Source organism: Triticum urartu, chromosome 1A, assembly GCF_056163025.1.
Source record: "Triticum urartu cultivar PI428250 chromosome 1A, HENAU_Tu73, whole genome shotgun sequence".
NCBI classification, from domain to species: Eukaryota; Viridiplantae; Streptophyta; class Magnoliopsida; order Poales; family Poaceae; genus Triticum; species Triticum urartu.
In genome coordinates, this window is record NC_141873.1 from 581,868,841 (window position 1) to 581,883,668 (window position 14,828).

Below are 14,828 nucleotides of genomic sequence, written 5' to 3' on the forward strand. Positions count from 1 at the left end.
ACTAGAATTGAATCTAATCAAATAATTTCCACCATTCGTTTTACAGACGATTGTGTTCTAGACAGTGCATGCATATACTGCACAACCAGGTTGCAACCTGAATCAACCTGCAAGATTTTGTTCTGGGTGATTTAAATTGTTGGAGTTGAAGAAGGACCTGAAATTACAAGCCATGGTCGTTTGCAAGACCTGCAGCATGTGACTTTGAAGCTGCAGGCCATCGCCTGTACTAGTGTTTTGTTCTACAGGTTCTCGAAACTCAATGTAGTCCTCTCCCCCACCCTTTCTACTTTGTGCTTAGTTTGCAGGTATATGTTCCCTGCTCCTTTCACCGCCTCTCTGTTTTTGTTTCTTTGACCAAACGGAAGATTGCAGTACTTGTAACGTCTGTGATTTCCATTTTTTCGGTCCTGGTGAGCGTGGTGGGTACTCACTTGCGTTGAGCATGCCTAACACTTGTAATCTGTTGCCAGTTTGTCTGTCAGCAAACTACTTTAGTCCTTACAGTCTTACTCGGCGTTAGCACCCAAAGCAGAGTCAGCTGCATGGTTGCAGGCCTGAATCAACCAGAGTCTTACTCTCTACAAGGTTTTGTTGTGTGGATGTTGGTGTTCTTGTTGGTTTGGGCTTGGTAGGTTTAGGTGTGATGTATTCTCTGTATGGGCCGAGCATCCTTTGTCTCTCTGCTCCGGGCATCATGTTCACGTCTGCTTGTGTTCGTGTCATGTGTTTTACCCCTATCTGTACTCATTCTACCCCTTCTATCAATGCAATGATATGCAAACTTTGTGTATTCGCGGAAAAATCAACCGACAAGGTTTTGTTGTGTGGATGGTGTTGATGTTAGATGTGTATGGCCCTTTTTGATTTATCCCCATTGTATAAGGGGTCTCTTGCACTTTACCATACACATGTATATGTATTGGCCTTTGGCCCTCCTGTGAATGTAGTTGCTGATTATCCAACATGGTATCCGATGCCAGGCTAGCCCCTCCCTCCCGCACGATGCAACTCCGTGCGCCTCGTTCCTAGCCTTCTCGTCTCCGGCCGTCCGACCGTTGTCTCTCCGGCCCGGCCAATAGGTCACCATCTCGCCTGGCCACCTTGTCCGGCCGTCGCTCCGTCCGGCCGCTATCCCGTCTCGCCGCCCCGTCCGAGCGCCGTTCCGCTCGCCCGCTGCTCTGTATGGCCTCCCCCTCGTCCCATCTCGCCCGGCTGCGGCCGCTGCCTTGTCCGGCAGCCGCGGGAGCTGCTGGCCCAGCCGTTCCTCCCAGCCGGCCCTCTCATCCCGCTGCTGTGGGTGCTGCGAGCGCTTCTGGCCCTGCCGGCTCTAGATCCAATCTGGGGATCGATCCAGGCTGCTGCGGGCGCTGCCGGCTCTCGATCTAGTTTGGATTAATCCCGCTTGTGTCTCCGCCGCTGGTTAGCGCCGCCACGTGCGCTTCTGCCCGTCTCCCTCGATCCAGAATCGGGGGTCCTGGCTCGAGCGGGTGAGCCTCATCCCCGATCCAGATCCGTTGACTGCAAAAAAAAGGCAGAAGGAGGGATATCTCAGTATTTCATCTCGGGCTATGTGACTGTTCCTCGCTGTTCGGTGATCTTCGATGGCACCAACTATGCTGAGTTTGTGGGCTCCATGCGCATCCATATGCGTGGACTTCTTCTGTGGGGTGTTCTCTCTGGCGAGGTCCCTTGTTCGCCATGTCCTGTTGCGACAGTGGTCCCAATTTCACCTGTGCCGCCGGTCCTTGCTGCTGATGCTTCTCAGGCTGACCGGGATGTCGCCAAGGCCCTAGATGGTGCTGCGGTTGATGCCTATGATCTGCAGGTATCCGCTTATTCAGATGCTCTTTCTGTGTACCATGATGACCTGTCTGCTTACACTCAGTGGTGCAATGATGATGCTCGAGCTGCTGTTGTTCTCACTGCGAGTGTCCTCCCTCAGTTTGCTTCGGAGTTCATGGGACTTGGCACATTTGCAGCGATGTGTTCTACTGGTCTTACCTCTGTCAGCGCTATCAGCCCTCTGGTGATGCTCTCTACCTCTCTGTGGTGCGTCAGGAGCACGCACTCCAGCAAGGTGATTCTTCTGTTGATGAGTTCTATTCACAGTGCTCTGCCATCTGGCGCCAGCTTGACTCTCTTCGGAAAGTTGTTTGTGGAACATGCCGTTGCTGTCAGACTACTCGGTCTGATCTGGAGTTTCAGAGGGTTCATGAGTTCTTATCTCGTCTCCGGTCTGAGTTTGAGCCTCGACGGGCGCACCTGCTTGCTTGTGGTCGTGTTCCTATTTCGGAGGTCCTTGCCGAGCTTCGTGCTGAGGAGACCCGCTTTCGCTCTACTGGGTTGCTTCTGGTTTCGTCAGTATTGGCCGCCCGAGCTCCTGTGTCGTCTGCTTGCCTCACCGCTCCGCCGCTCCCGCCTACTCCTCCAGGGGGGGTGAGCCGTCCTCCTTATGCTGAGAAGGGCACGTCGCGCCGTGACACTTTCTGTGGTTACTGCTCCCGGTCAGGTCACCCAGAGTCTGATTGTCGCCAGAAGAAGCGAGACCAGAGGCGCTCCTCTTCCAGCGGGACTCCCGTGTCTTCCTCGACTCTGTCATTCACTAACCAGGACATTGTACGCCTCAAGCGTCTACTTGCTTCCTCCGGCTCCTCATCGACTGGTTCTGCTGCAGCTGTGACTGCATCCCCTTCTTCACCATCGCCGGCATCTTCACAGTCAGGTACATCTTCGTGGGTTCTGGATTCTGGAGCTTCCTTTCACATGTCTTCTGATTCTTCCACGCTGTCTTCTCTCCGACCTCTTGATTCTCCTGTTAATGTTCTTACCGCCGATGGCACACCTCTTCCTGTTGCTAGTCGTGGTATTCTTTTCACTCCATCTTTTTCTGTTCCGAGTGTTTCACATGTTCCTCGCCTTACCATGAATCTTTTTTCCGCTACCCAACTTACTAATTCTGGTTGTCATGTCATTCTTGATACCGACTCTTGCTCCATTCAGGATCGTCGCACCAAGGCTTTGGTTGGTGCTCGCCCCGGCGCCGTGAGTCAGAGGGCCTTTGGGAGGTTGACTGGCTTTGTGTTCCTTCCGCTGCCACCACTTCTGCCAGCTCTCATGCTCTTGCTGCCTCTTCGTTTGCGTCCTTCCAGCAGTCGCATCATCGCCTTGGTCACATCTGTGGCTCTCGCTTGTCTTCTTTAGTTCATCAGGGCCTCTTAGGGTCTGTATCTGGAGATGTCTCCTTACATTGTAATGGTTGCAGACTTGGCAAAAAGACTCAGTTACCTTATCCTACTAGTGAGTCTGTATCTCAGCGTCCATTTGACTTAGTTCATTCTGATGTCTGGGGTCCTGCTCCCTTTGATTCGAAAGGTGATCATCACTACTATGTTTTGTTTATTGATGATTTCTCTTGCTACACTTGGCTCTACTTCATGAAATCTCGTAGCGAGGTTCTCCCTATATACAAACGTTTTGTTGCCATGGTTCACACCCAGTTTGCCACGCCCATTCGTACTTTTCGGGCTGACTCCGCTGGAGATTATATCTCTCAGCTGTTGCGTGGTTTTCTTGCGGAACAGGGTACTCTTGCCCAGTTCTCTTGTCCTGGTGCTCATGCTCAGAATGGTGTTGCCGAACGAAAGCATCGTCATTTGCTTGAGACGGCTCATGCGCTGATGATTGATGCTTCCCTTCCACCCCATTTTTGGGCTGAGGCTGTTTCCGCATCCACCTATCTCATCAACATTCAGCCATCGACTGCTCTGCAGGGTGGTATTACTATGGAGTGTCTCACTGGTCGCTCTCCTGACTACTCAGCTCTTCGTATGTTTGGATGCCTGTGCTATGTTCTTCTTGACCCCCGTGAATGCACCAAACTGACTGCTCAGTCGGTTGAGTGTGTTTTCCTTGGCTACAGTGATGAGCACAAGGGCTATCGATGTTGGGATCCTGTGGGTCGTCGCTTGCGCATCTCGTGTGATGTGACTTTTGACGAGTCTCATTCTTACTACCCACTTTCTTCTTCCTCGAGTTTCTCTGTGGACGACCTTTCTTTCCTTCTCCTTCCCGATACACCCTGCTATGTGCCTCATGTGTCACCTCTTCCTCCGGCACCTCTTATTCCTTCTCATTCACCATCGACCCCGTCTTCTCCATCCTCCTCCTCCACCTCTCCACCATCATCTCCAGTCCGTCGCCCTCTCTCACCGTTTCCTCTCCACTATACTCGTCGATCTCGTACTGAGGATGTCTCCTCTGACGAGCCTTCCACCTCTGGTGCACCTCCTCTCACGCCTCCCCCGGTTCACAACCTCCGTGCTCGGCCTCGCCCCCCGCCTGATCGCTACTCCCCTGATCGGTACGGTCTCTCTGTTATTGCTGAGCCCACTTCCTATTGAACTGCCATGACTCAGCCTGAATGGCAGCTTGCGATGGCCGAAGAGCTTGCTGCTCTTGAGTGCTCTGGCACATGGGATCTGGTTCCCCTTCCTTTCGGTGTCCGTCCCATCACCTGCAAGTGGGTCTACAAGATTAAGACTCGCTCCGATTGTTCTCTTGAGCGCTACAAAGCTCGTCTTGTGGCCCGTGGTTTTCAGCAGGAGCAGGGGGGCGATTATGATGAGACATTCGCTCCTGTGGCCCACATGACCACTGTCCGCACTCTTCTTGCTGTGGCTTCTGTTCGTCAGTGGTCTATCTCTCAACTTGATGTTCAGAACACTTTTCTCAATGGCGAGTTGCGTGAGGAGGTTTATATGCAGCCACCACCGGGTACTATGCTCCTGATGGTATGGTCTGTAGACTTCGCCGCTCCCTCTATGGTCTCAAACAGGCCCCTCGCGCCTGGTTTGAGTAATTCGCCTCTGTGGTGACTGCCGCTAGTTTCTTGCCCAGTGATCATGATCCCGCGTTGTTTGTTCACACGTCTCCTCGTGGTCGGACTCTTCTCCTTCTCTATGTTGATGACATGATCATCACTGGTGATGACTCTAATTACATTGCCTTTGTTAAGGCTCGCCTTCGCGATCAGTTTCTCATGACTGATCTTGGTCCACTTCGATATTTTCTTGGGATTGAGATCTCCTCCACCTCTGATGGCTTCTACATCTCCCAAGAAAAATATATTCAGGATCTTCTTACTTGCACTGCAGTGATGAGCGCACAGTTGTGACTCCCATGGAGCTCAACGTTCAACTTCGTGCCTCTGATGGTGACCCTCTTCCTAATCCCACTCGCTATCGTCACCTTATTGACAGTCTTGTCTATCTTGCTGTTACGCGTCCTGACATCTCCTATCCTGTACACATTCTGAGTCAGTTCGTTTTAGCCCCCACCTCTGTCCACTATAGTCATCTCCTCCGTGTTCTACGATATCTTCGTGGCACGATCTCTCAGCATCTTTTCTTTCCCCGCTCCAGCTCTCTTGAGCTCCAGGCCTACTCTGATGCTACCTGGGCTAGTGATCCCTCTGATCGACGCTCGTTGTCTGCTTATTATGTCTTTCTTGGTGGCTCTCTTATTGCCTGGAAGACAAAGAAACAGACTGTAGTTTCTTGCTCGAGTATAGAGGCTGAGTTGCAAGCCATGGCTATGCTGACGGCTGAGGTGATCTGGTTACGGTGGCTACTTGAGGATTTTGGTGCGTCTGCTACTACCTTGACTCCCTTATTGTCAGACAGTACTGGTGCTATCAGTATTGCGCGTGACCCAGTGAAGCATGAGCTCACCAAGCACATCGGTGTGGATGCCCACTTTGTGTGTGCTGCTGTGCAGGATCAGACTCTCGCTCTTCACTATGTGCCCTCTGAGTTACAGTTGGCGGACTTCTTCACGAAGGCACGAACTCGAGCGCAGCATAGTTTTCTTCTCTCCAAACTCAGTGTTGTCGATCCACCATGAGTTTGAGTGGGGCGTTAGATGTGTATAGCCCTTTTCGGTTTATCCCCATTGTATAAGGGGTCTCTTGCACTTTACCATACACATGTATATGTATTGGCCTTTGGCCCTCCTGTGAATGTAGTTGCTGATTATCCAACAGTTGAATTCAGAGTTGAAGGAGGACCAAAGTATTGCAAGATGTGCAGCATGCATGGAACTCTGAGGCTGCTAGTTTTCTGCTCTGCATAATTTTGTGCTTAGTTTGCAAATTTTTTGGGAACGTTTGGTTTGCTAGCTCACCTAGCTTAGCTGGGCTAGTATTTTCTAGCCGGCTCTGGCAAGAGTCGTCAAAAGCAAGCCTGGATGTTTGGATGAGTAGCAATTAAAGCGTTAACCACCCATGATTTGTGTTCTTGCCCGTGCGGGAGAGGCAAATTGGCTCGCTTCCATCGGCAAGATTTTCATGGCAGTTGCTGGCTATGTTGCCCTCAAAAGCTAGTTTTTATTTAACTTACCAAATAGCTATCCTTGCCTAGCAAGGCTAGGTGCTGGCCTTGCCTAGGACCCAAACATACCTGCTTCGGCAACTGCCCAAGTGCGCTGTTCGTTGTAACAACCACTCTACAGATGATTGTAGAACTTGCATGTTCGTGGCTTGTATTCATTCCGTCCTAGAGTGCGTGATAGGTACTGTACTTGTACTCTACACGATGTTGGATGGAGGTTCCTTCAGCGGATCCGGGTTTAGGTGAAAACCTAGTTCTCGGCTTGATGCCAAGACCGGCGTTGGCGGCACTTTTTTGTGTCATTACCTTCTTGAAGGCCTCGCCGTGGAGAAGCTCCAGACCTCTATCTGCTACCTTCGGGGGAAACCCTATATCAGTAGATCAGATGACGGCGGCGCGTTGGTGTCGTTTCCTCCTTGGGGGCGTCATTCTTGGAGGCGTACACGGGTTCAAGGGACCAGTGGGCGGCTTTTTTGGTGGAGCGGTGCTTCATCCTGCACATTGATGACGGCGGATCTCGGCGGCGTGGTGCAGTGGAGACTCGGCGCCCGATGCGCGGTGTTGGACTCGCGCGGGAGGAGGTTGCTGTCTGGCATCATGGTGACGTCGATGGCAGAGTGGCCAGACAAGGTAGAAGCCTCAATATGATCTGAAGACCTGTGGAAGATGGCGGCGACGACACACGAGTGCGTCTGACCGGATTGTGCCCCAGACCCGGTATGTGGCTCGGCTGGGGCTTCCGAATGAGTTTCGGCTACCGGCTATTGATGTTAGGCTTAGCTGAGTGGTTTGGGTAGTGGTCCAGCTAGCACCTCTTCATCATATTGGATAGGAGTAGCGGCATATGTTGCCAAGATGGTGGATTCAGGCACATTGTTGTAATACTTTGTAAGGTCCTCGAAAATAATCATTAAAGTGGTTGTATGCATCTCCCAGATGCAGAGGCCGGGGGTCATCCTCCTTTTCTGAAAAAACTATACAAACTATACTTGTTTCCTTATACAACTTGATGCTAGTTTGTTTTTTGACCGTAAACTTGATGCTAGTTTGTCTGTCAGCAAACTAATCTGTTGTTACTGTTGCTACTCGATCTAATCGGTGTTAATAGGCGGCTAACCATGTGTTCGCACACGAACACGTCACCGTGTACCTCCAACGCCGAGGGTGATGCACCGCAGCTCACGTCGAAGGAGACCCGTCCGGAAGCGCGGTACGCAAGCAATCCGGCAGGTGCTTTTCAGGACCCGAAACCCCACGCGCCCGGGAAGGACGCGGTCTAGACGCGCGACGGCTATGGGCTGCCCTAGGTCGGTTCGCCCGCCCCTAGAGCCTCGAGGATTGCTGCCCTTCAACATGAAGAACGAGAGAGAAAGAACCAGGAAGGGACGTAAAACTAAGGTAAAAAGTAGATGGGTTTTGCGATTGTGTGTTTTTCAATCGGCCGTCACCCCTTAGGTATATAAGAGGCGGTTGGACTTCCCGTGCAAGGAAAAGGCTTGGATTCACGTCCAAAACCCTAGTCAAATTCGGATTGGTTTTATCCAAACTTTCCAAAACTGTTCGGTTTAAACTGGCTGCACCTTGCGGGTCTTTTTTGTGGTGATAAACGACCTCGGATGGAAACGAGTCCAAAAGCAATCTTGACCGATTCGACGAGACAAACAACTTTCATGTTGAACATTTTTTGATCAGAGGTCATCTTGAGGTCAAATCACTCGTATAAAAAAGACTATTATTCGCTCTACCTCGCGCAAAACAGGCTATACTCGCGCTACCCATCAGACATGGCGTCTTGTGGGGCGCGTCATTTTCTGCCTCTTGACAGAGCTGCATTTCGATGGCTCTAATTTTTGCATACAAACTCGGATTGGAACGAATTTTATATTAAAATCTATCGTTTCGACGAGACGAAGATAATCCATGTAGATCATTTTTCCATACGAGGCAGTCTTGGGGGCGTAATGAGTCGAATAGTGTTTTGAATAAAAAATCTCAGTATTTCAAACACAACTTCGGCCTTTGAGATGAGATCGGATGGCGATGGCCCAAACTTCAAAGATGTTCATATCGACAGTACGAAACTTTTTTATGTAGATCACTTCTCCATTTGAGGTCATATTAATTAAGTTCTTAACCGTGCCAAAATTTGATGTCAACACCATGCTAAAAGCCTGAAACATATGACAGTGGCAGTACGTTGTCTTACCCGAGTGGTGTCCTCCCGGCCCGCCGCACGGTGCCCACGCGTCGCCGGTGACCTCTGTCTCCCTCGTCATCTCCGGAGGTCGGCCGCACGCCGACCTCCTCTGCTCGATCGAGCCCCACGGTGGCGGGAGGGCGAGAGGATGGCGGTAGACCGGAGGTGAAAGAATTCTGGCCGTCCTAGCGCTTGGAGGAAGGGGGAGGAAGATTGATTCCAGCCGGCTCGCCGGCGTTCTGTTGCGCGTGATTTGGGGAATTTGACAAGACGACGAGCCATGTGCGTACTGGACTCACTGGACTTGATTTGATGATACAGGCCCAACCCACTGCCGACCAGGCCGAACTCTTTTTTTTATATACTAGAGAAAAATCCACATTCCTGTCTAAAATAAGAAGAAAAAGAGAGATGGTCAACGGCAATCATGCTCGTGTTTTTTTTGCGATAAATCATGCTGCTTTCTTTCTCTGCTGCTTTGCTCTTCGGTTTTTGTACACTCCTTTTTCTCATAATAAAAAAAGAAGAAGCTCCAGTACGCACAGGAGAAACACACGTCGATGTATACGCTAGCTCTGTAAAACGGGTGGTCCGATCATGTTGACAAGAGCTTCTCTGACGAAACCAAACGTGGTCCTGATGAAGTTCCCTCCCTTATAGTTGGGTCATGTCCATGATTCATCTGAGGAAATAAATACAAAGGTCAATTTAAAGCCACCTACGATGCGAATAAAATCGCTACACCTATAAGTACAAAGATGTATCCTGGCCACATCATCGGACATCATCTAATTGGCGTCAAGAAGCCGTCCGCTTGGCAAGCTGAGAGCACCAACTGGTCTAGACGACCCACGACGCGCATTGGATGCACACGTTGTAAGATCCGCCACCGCCCTCTTTCGCTATCACATCTTCAGGAGAAACCAATGCATAGACCTTGCTAGGCCCATCTGCTGTCGACGTCACCACGACACCAGACGATGCCACTAGCCTACGCGCGTCCATTTTCAAAAAAAAACGCGTCCAACACCGAGACTCCTGTGCTCCACGCCGCCAAGACCAACCGTCTTCATATCAGTAGATGTAATACCACTCCTCCTGTTGTTCCCTCCAGCTACTTCCTGCTCCAAAAAGATGCCCCCAGAAGGGAGAACGACACCGAAGGCGTGTCATCGTCCAATCCGGTAGACCAAGATCTAGGGTTTCCGCTGGCCATCCCAAGCGTGGTGACGCAAGCTGAAACGACGATGCATCGAGAGAAGGGAACGACGTCAAAAACGCCGCCACCGTCCGCCATGACCACAATCACCGGAAATCGCGTCGCCCCAATCTTAAAGCTGACTAGATCTATGCAGAGCCTTGCCAAGAAGATGTACGCTGCCGCCGGCATGCTGGCAGAGAGCCTACATCTACCCCTCACAGGTCCATCCACGCGCTGCTGGCCGGTCAAGGCCACACCGTGATGGATCTAGACGGGACGGTACACACAGGAAAAACATACATGTATACGTTAGCTCTGTATAAAACAGACGGTTCAATCATGTCAGCTTCTCTGACAAAACCGAGCAAGTTCCCTACAAAATCAGCCGGTTGATTTGTTACAAGGTTATAAGCCGCCTCCAGAGTCTTCCGATCAGGTGCATCCCAGCCGTAGGATCCATGTGCACCAAAGCAACGTGCGGCCACTCGCTTGCGATAGAACATTGCAACGGAGACCGTGCTTTTTTTTGAACAAGCAAAGGCACCGAAGTGCCAAATTCATTCAGCTCGTAGAGAAAGTACAGAGAGAATTACATAGATCTGCTGAAGATGTAGAGAGGAGTAGCAGCAGTATCTAGAAAAGAGAGCTGAAGAAAGACCCTATATGAGGCAAAGTGGGAATGACCACTACACCATGATCAACATGGTCAGAACTAGCACAGGAACACTCTGAATCTGAAACTATGAATTGCTGTTGTCTTTTGCTTCACTGCCATCTTTCTTGAAGCAAGCATGTCAAGGTTCTGTAGAAACAGCAAAATACATCTGAAACCAAGATGAAAACCCTGCAAAATAAGAAACTGATGTACTCCAGCTTCGCGATATAGCATCAAACTCCAGAGATCTGCAAACGAATAAAAACCAAGCACAACAGAAAGTACAGAGAGAAGATAGAGCTCAAGAAGAAACAAAGAACAAGCCCAGGCTACCATCTATAACTGAGATAAAAACTAGCCACACCAAAACCTACAGGGAGAAAATTAATAACAGTGAACTGTATGAATTCTAAAGCCCTGAATCTGAAAATTTTCAAGAAGCGGCAGCATTGGGCAAAGACCATAATTGTGTCTTGTAGCAAAACAAGAAAGACGAGTGTCGCCAATAGCACGGAAAACTTGTTGAGCAAGATTATGAGCAATACCTTTGGCTGAAGTTGATAAGTAGTCTTAAAAAAACTAGCCAAAGATTTCCTGATACTCCATGGAGTTTCAGAAGTGGAGACATTACCTAGAGCAGCAGCCCCTGCTAAAACCAAGCAGTCCGTCAGAAAAGTAGGCTGAGCAATGTTGAGTTGAGATGCAAGATAAGCAGCAAAATTTAGTGCAAGAGCCTCCGCTTGCAGAGGAGTAGAAGTTGGAGGAGCTGAAGCTTGCACTTGCACATTGATCTCTCCTCCGTTAGAGGGTAAGGAAATAAAGATTCCCACACCTGTGCCAACCTGTCCTTGCAACAAACCTGGAATTTTCTTAGTCCTAAAAGCTGCATCTGAATAGATTTTAGCCCCATCAGCCAACAAATCAGACCTAAGGGTTCTGCCAGGCAAAGGAATTTGATTAGAAGACAACTGAGTTGGAGTTGGAGCCTGATTCAAGAGAAGGGCATTGTCATACACATTAGAGGTTAATGCAAGAGCAGCAATGTGAACTTGATGAGGAAGAGATTTCGCCCTATGAAATAGAAAATCATTCCTTGATTTCCAGAGACACCAAAGAAGCGTAAAAATGTTAGAAAGAGAACCATATGGATGCCTCATGCGAAGAACATCAATAACAGAATGCAAGGTGGAATGCCCCTGGACTAAAGCATCCGAACGAACAAACCAAGGAGAGGAAAACCAAGCTGCACGAGAAAAAGAGCACATGAAAAACAGATGGACCTCATCCTCTTGTTGACCACATCGGCAACAACTTTTTGAAATATGAATGGAAAATCTACCAGCCCTCAACCCTGTAGGAAGAGCCCTCTTAAGCAGTCTCCACGCAAAAGTTTTAACTTTTGGGAGCATATCCTTTTGTTTCCAAATGAGTTTAAGAAGATTTGAGAGATCCAAAGGAACAGCAGAAGGTGCATTTCGGGGAATGGCCTGAATTTCTTGCAAACAAAGTTTATAGGCAGATTTTGAAGAACAAATACCATTATGAGTGAGATCCCAACAAAGCGTATCCGGACTATCATCATCAATAATATCTGTTTGCACAATAAGAGAGGCCAAAGGTTCTTGAAAAAGAGAGCAAACCAAGTCATGATTCCAAGTTTTTTGGTCCGGAAGCCAAAGATCTTTAACTAAAGATGGATATTGAAAACCATGTCGTTGATGAATAAGACAATCATGAACTGATCTCCAAAGAGAGCACCAAGGAGTGCTCCAAATTGAGATATTGCCTTGAGATAATTGATAAAAAGAATGGGCTTTGAGTTTCGGTAGAATTTTAAGAATAGAAGCCCAAAAGGCCGACTTAGCAGAATTAGCAGAGGCTGTCCATATGGAGGCATTATGAAAGTATTTAGCCTTAAGAACAAGATGCAAGTGAGAAGAAGGAGACTTAGCTAATCTCCAAGCAGCTGTGAGAAGGAGACCTTCATTGATAGCCTTCAAGTTCCTTATTCCTAATCCTCCCTCTTCCTCAGAGTTACAAATATCCTTCCAAGCTCGGAGGCAAAGGCTCTTTTTGGAATCACTTTCTCGAACACCTGTCCACCAGAAATTCCTAATGATTGTAGTAAGTTTAGCTATGAACTTCTTGGTAAACAAGATGTTAGCCATATAATAAACAGGTATAGCCGAGAAAACCGAACGAATCAATTCTAATCTGGCAGCATGGGAAAGCATGTTAGCTTATTTAGAAATTTTTCAATGACAAAGTTGTAAGCCGAAGCTCTATTCTTAGCTGGAAGCACAAGAGGATGACCAAGATGAACAAAACTGCTATCCAAGTTAGAAACCGGGAAAATCTGCTTAATAGCATGAATTATAGTTTTAGGAACGTGAGAGCTGAAAAGAATGGCTGATTTGGCCCAGTTTGGAGTTTGTCCTGAGATGGCACAAAAATGGTTAATGATTTGAGCCATAGAATGAGCCTCTTGAAGACTTGCCTGTCCACAAACCAACAAATCATCTGCAAACAACAAAGAGTGAATAGGAGGGCAGTTTGGTCCAAGAGAAATTCCCTGCAAATGGTGAGCAGCCAGAGCCTCATTAAGAGCAAGAGACAATTCGTTGATAGCGATGACAAACAAATAAGGTGACATGGGAAAGCCCTGACGGATACCTCTGAAGCTTCTAAATTTACGCGAGGGCTGACCATTAATCAAGACCGAGAACATGGGAGAAGAAATACAAGCATGCACCAAGTTAATGAAATGACCATGCAACCCTTTACGTGTAAGAGCAGCCACTATAAAATTCCATTCCAAACGATCGAAAGCTTTGGCCAAATCAATTTTAAGCATAAAGGCATTATGATTCCAAGATTTAAGAAAGAAAGAGTGTGTGATTTCTTGGGCAATGATGATATTATCACTAATGCGTCTACCCTCAATAAAAGCTTGCTGAGCAGGATCAATATAATCAGGCAAATGCAATTTAATCCTATTAGCAAGAGACTTCGCAATGATCTTATACACAACATTACAAAGACTAATAGGCCGGTAATCCATGGGAACATGAGGCTCAAGTTTTTTTGGAATAAGTGCAATATTTGTGTCATTAATATGAGGAGGCAAAATACCAGTATTATAAAAATTAATGACAAGTTGCGTAACTTCATCACCTATCCAGTCCCAAGCTGCCAAATAAAACTCCACATTCAACCCATCCGGCCGTGGAGAAGCATTTAATTTCATCTCCTTGAGAATCTGCAATACCTCCTGTTTTTCTGGAAGAGCATAAGTAGGATCTAGGGAATCATTAGGCCAATGAGAATGAGGGTAAGGTCTCTTAGAATTATTGTTGGGAGAAGAAAATATATATCGGAAATAGCTAACAAAAGTGTTAGTGATAGCAGTGGGCTTAAATTGCATCATGTCCTTTTCATCCTTAACAGAACAAATAGTATTCCTCTTTCTACGCTTGATCACAGCTTGATGAAAAAAATTAGTATTGCGGTCTCCATCCTTAGCCCAACCTTTCTTGCTTCTTTGTTTGTAAAACTGATTAAGCTTATAGAGAGTTTGCTCATACCTGATAGTGAGAGTACTTTCTAAAGCATGATCTTGCTGCTGCAAGGGAAGTTGTTGTATTTGGTTAATACTCAATTCAAGGTCATGAAGGTCCTGTTGGAGGGGCTTCTTCCTTTTACACCACTTTTTAAGTGACCCTGCTAAAGAGGAAGTTTTGGCTGCAAAAGATTGAGCTGGGCAATTAGTCCAAGCTGATTTAGCAAAAGCAGAAAAATCCTTATCTAACAGCCACCAATTTTCAAATTTGAAGGTCTGCTTAGGTTTGACAAAATTACCTTCAGTAGACAGTAAAATGGGAGCATGATCACTCAAAATGATAGGCAGATTAAGAACTTTGGTATTAGGATAATGCATGCACCATTCGGAATTAACCAAACAACGGTCAAGGCGTTTATAAATAGGATTGGAAGTGTTCTGTCTACCACGCAAAGTATAAGCAGGCCCACTATAACCTATATCAAACAAACCACAATTTTTCACAAGAGAACGAAAAGCATGCATACGATAGTAATTCACATTGCCATTACAACCATCAAATCATACAGGATGTCATTCAGGTCTCCCATACACAATATCGGCATGCCCAGATTATCATACACAAAAGAAGAAACTTGATCCCAAATGCAAGTAGTCTGCCTATGATATGGGTCGCCGTATATACAAATTAAACAAAAGTTGACCCCCGAAGCTAGATGAACTACTTTAGCTAAAATATAATGGAAAGCAGAACTATGAACAGAGACTTTAAGATCATCAGTCCACATAAGCCAAAGACCTCCCGAAGCACCTCTAGAAGGAACAAC

The 14,828-nt window shown here is 47.6% G+C and overlaps 1 protein-coding gene and 1 pseudogene across 1 annotated transcript; both read right to left on the reverse strand.

Moving 5' to 3' along the window:
• Nucleotides 1–4,208: 4,208 nt before the first annotated feature.
• On the reverse strand, nucleotides 4,209–8,665 carry LOC147993056 (uncharacterized; annotated as a pseudogene).
• A 1,887-nt stretch (nucleotides 8,666–10,552) lies between these two features.
• Nucleotides 10,553–11,851, reverse strand: LOC147993057 (uncharacterized). Its single transcript, XM_087533293.1, has 2 exons — nucleotides 10,983–11,851; nucleotides 10,553–10,646 (listed from the first exon to the last, which is right to left on the reverse strand). Exons 1-2 carry the CDS (start codon nucleotides 11,849–11,851, stop codon nucleotides 10,553–10,555), a joined length of 963 nt encoding a protein of 320 aa, XP_087389419.1.
• Between the last annotated feature and the right edge of the window lie 2,977 nt (nucleotides 11,852–14,828).

Excerpts from the sequence above, each read along its gene's own strand:
- LOC147993057 (XM_087533293.1), bottom strand. The coding sequence starts at position 11,851 with ATGCTCCCAAAAGTTAAAACTTTTGCGTGGAGACTGCTTAAGAGGGCT. Across the intron at positions 10,647-10,982 it reads CAACTTCAGCCAAAGGTATT|TTTCTTATTTTGCAGGGTTT; the intron begins GCTCATAATCTT and ends GGAGTACATCAG.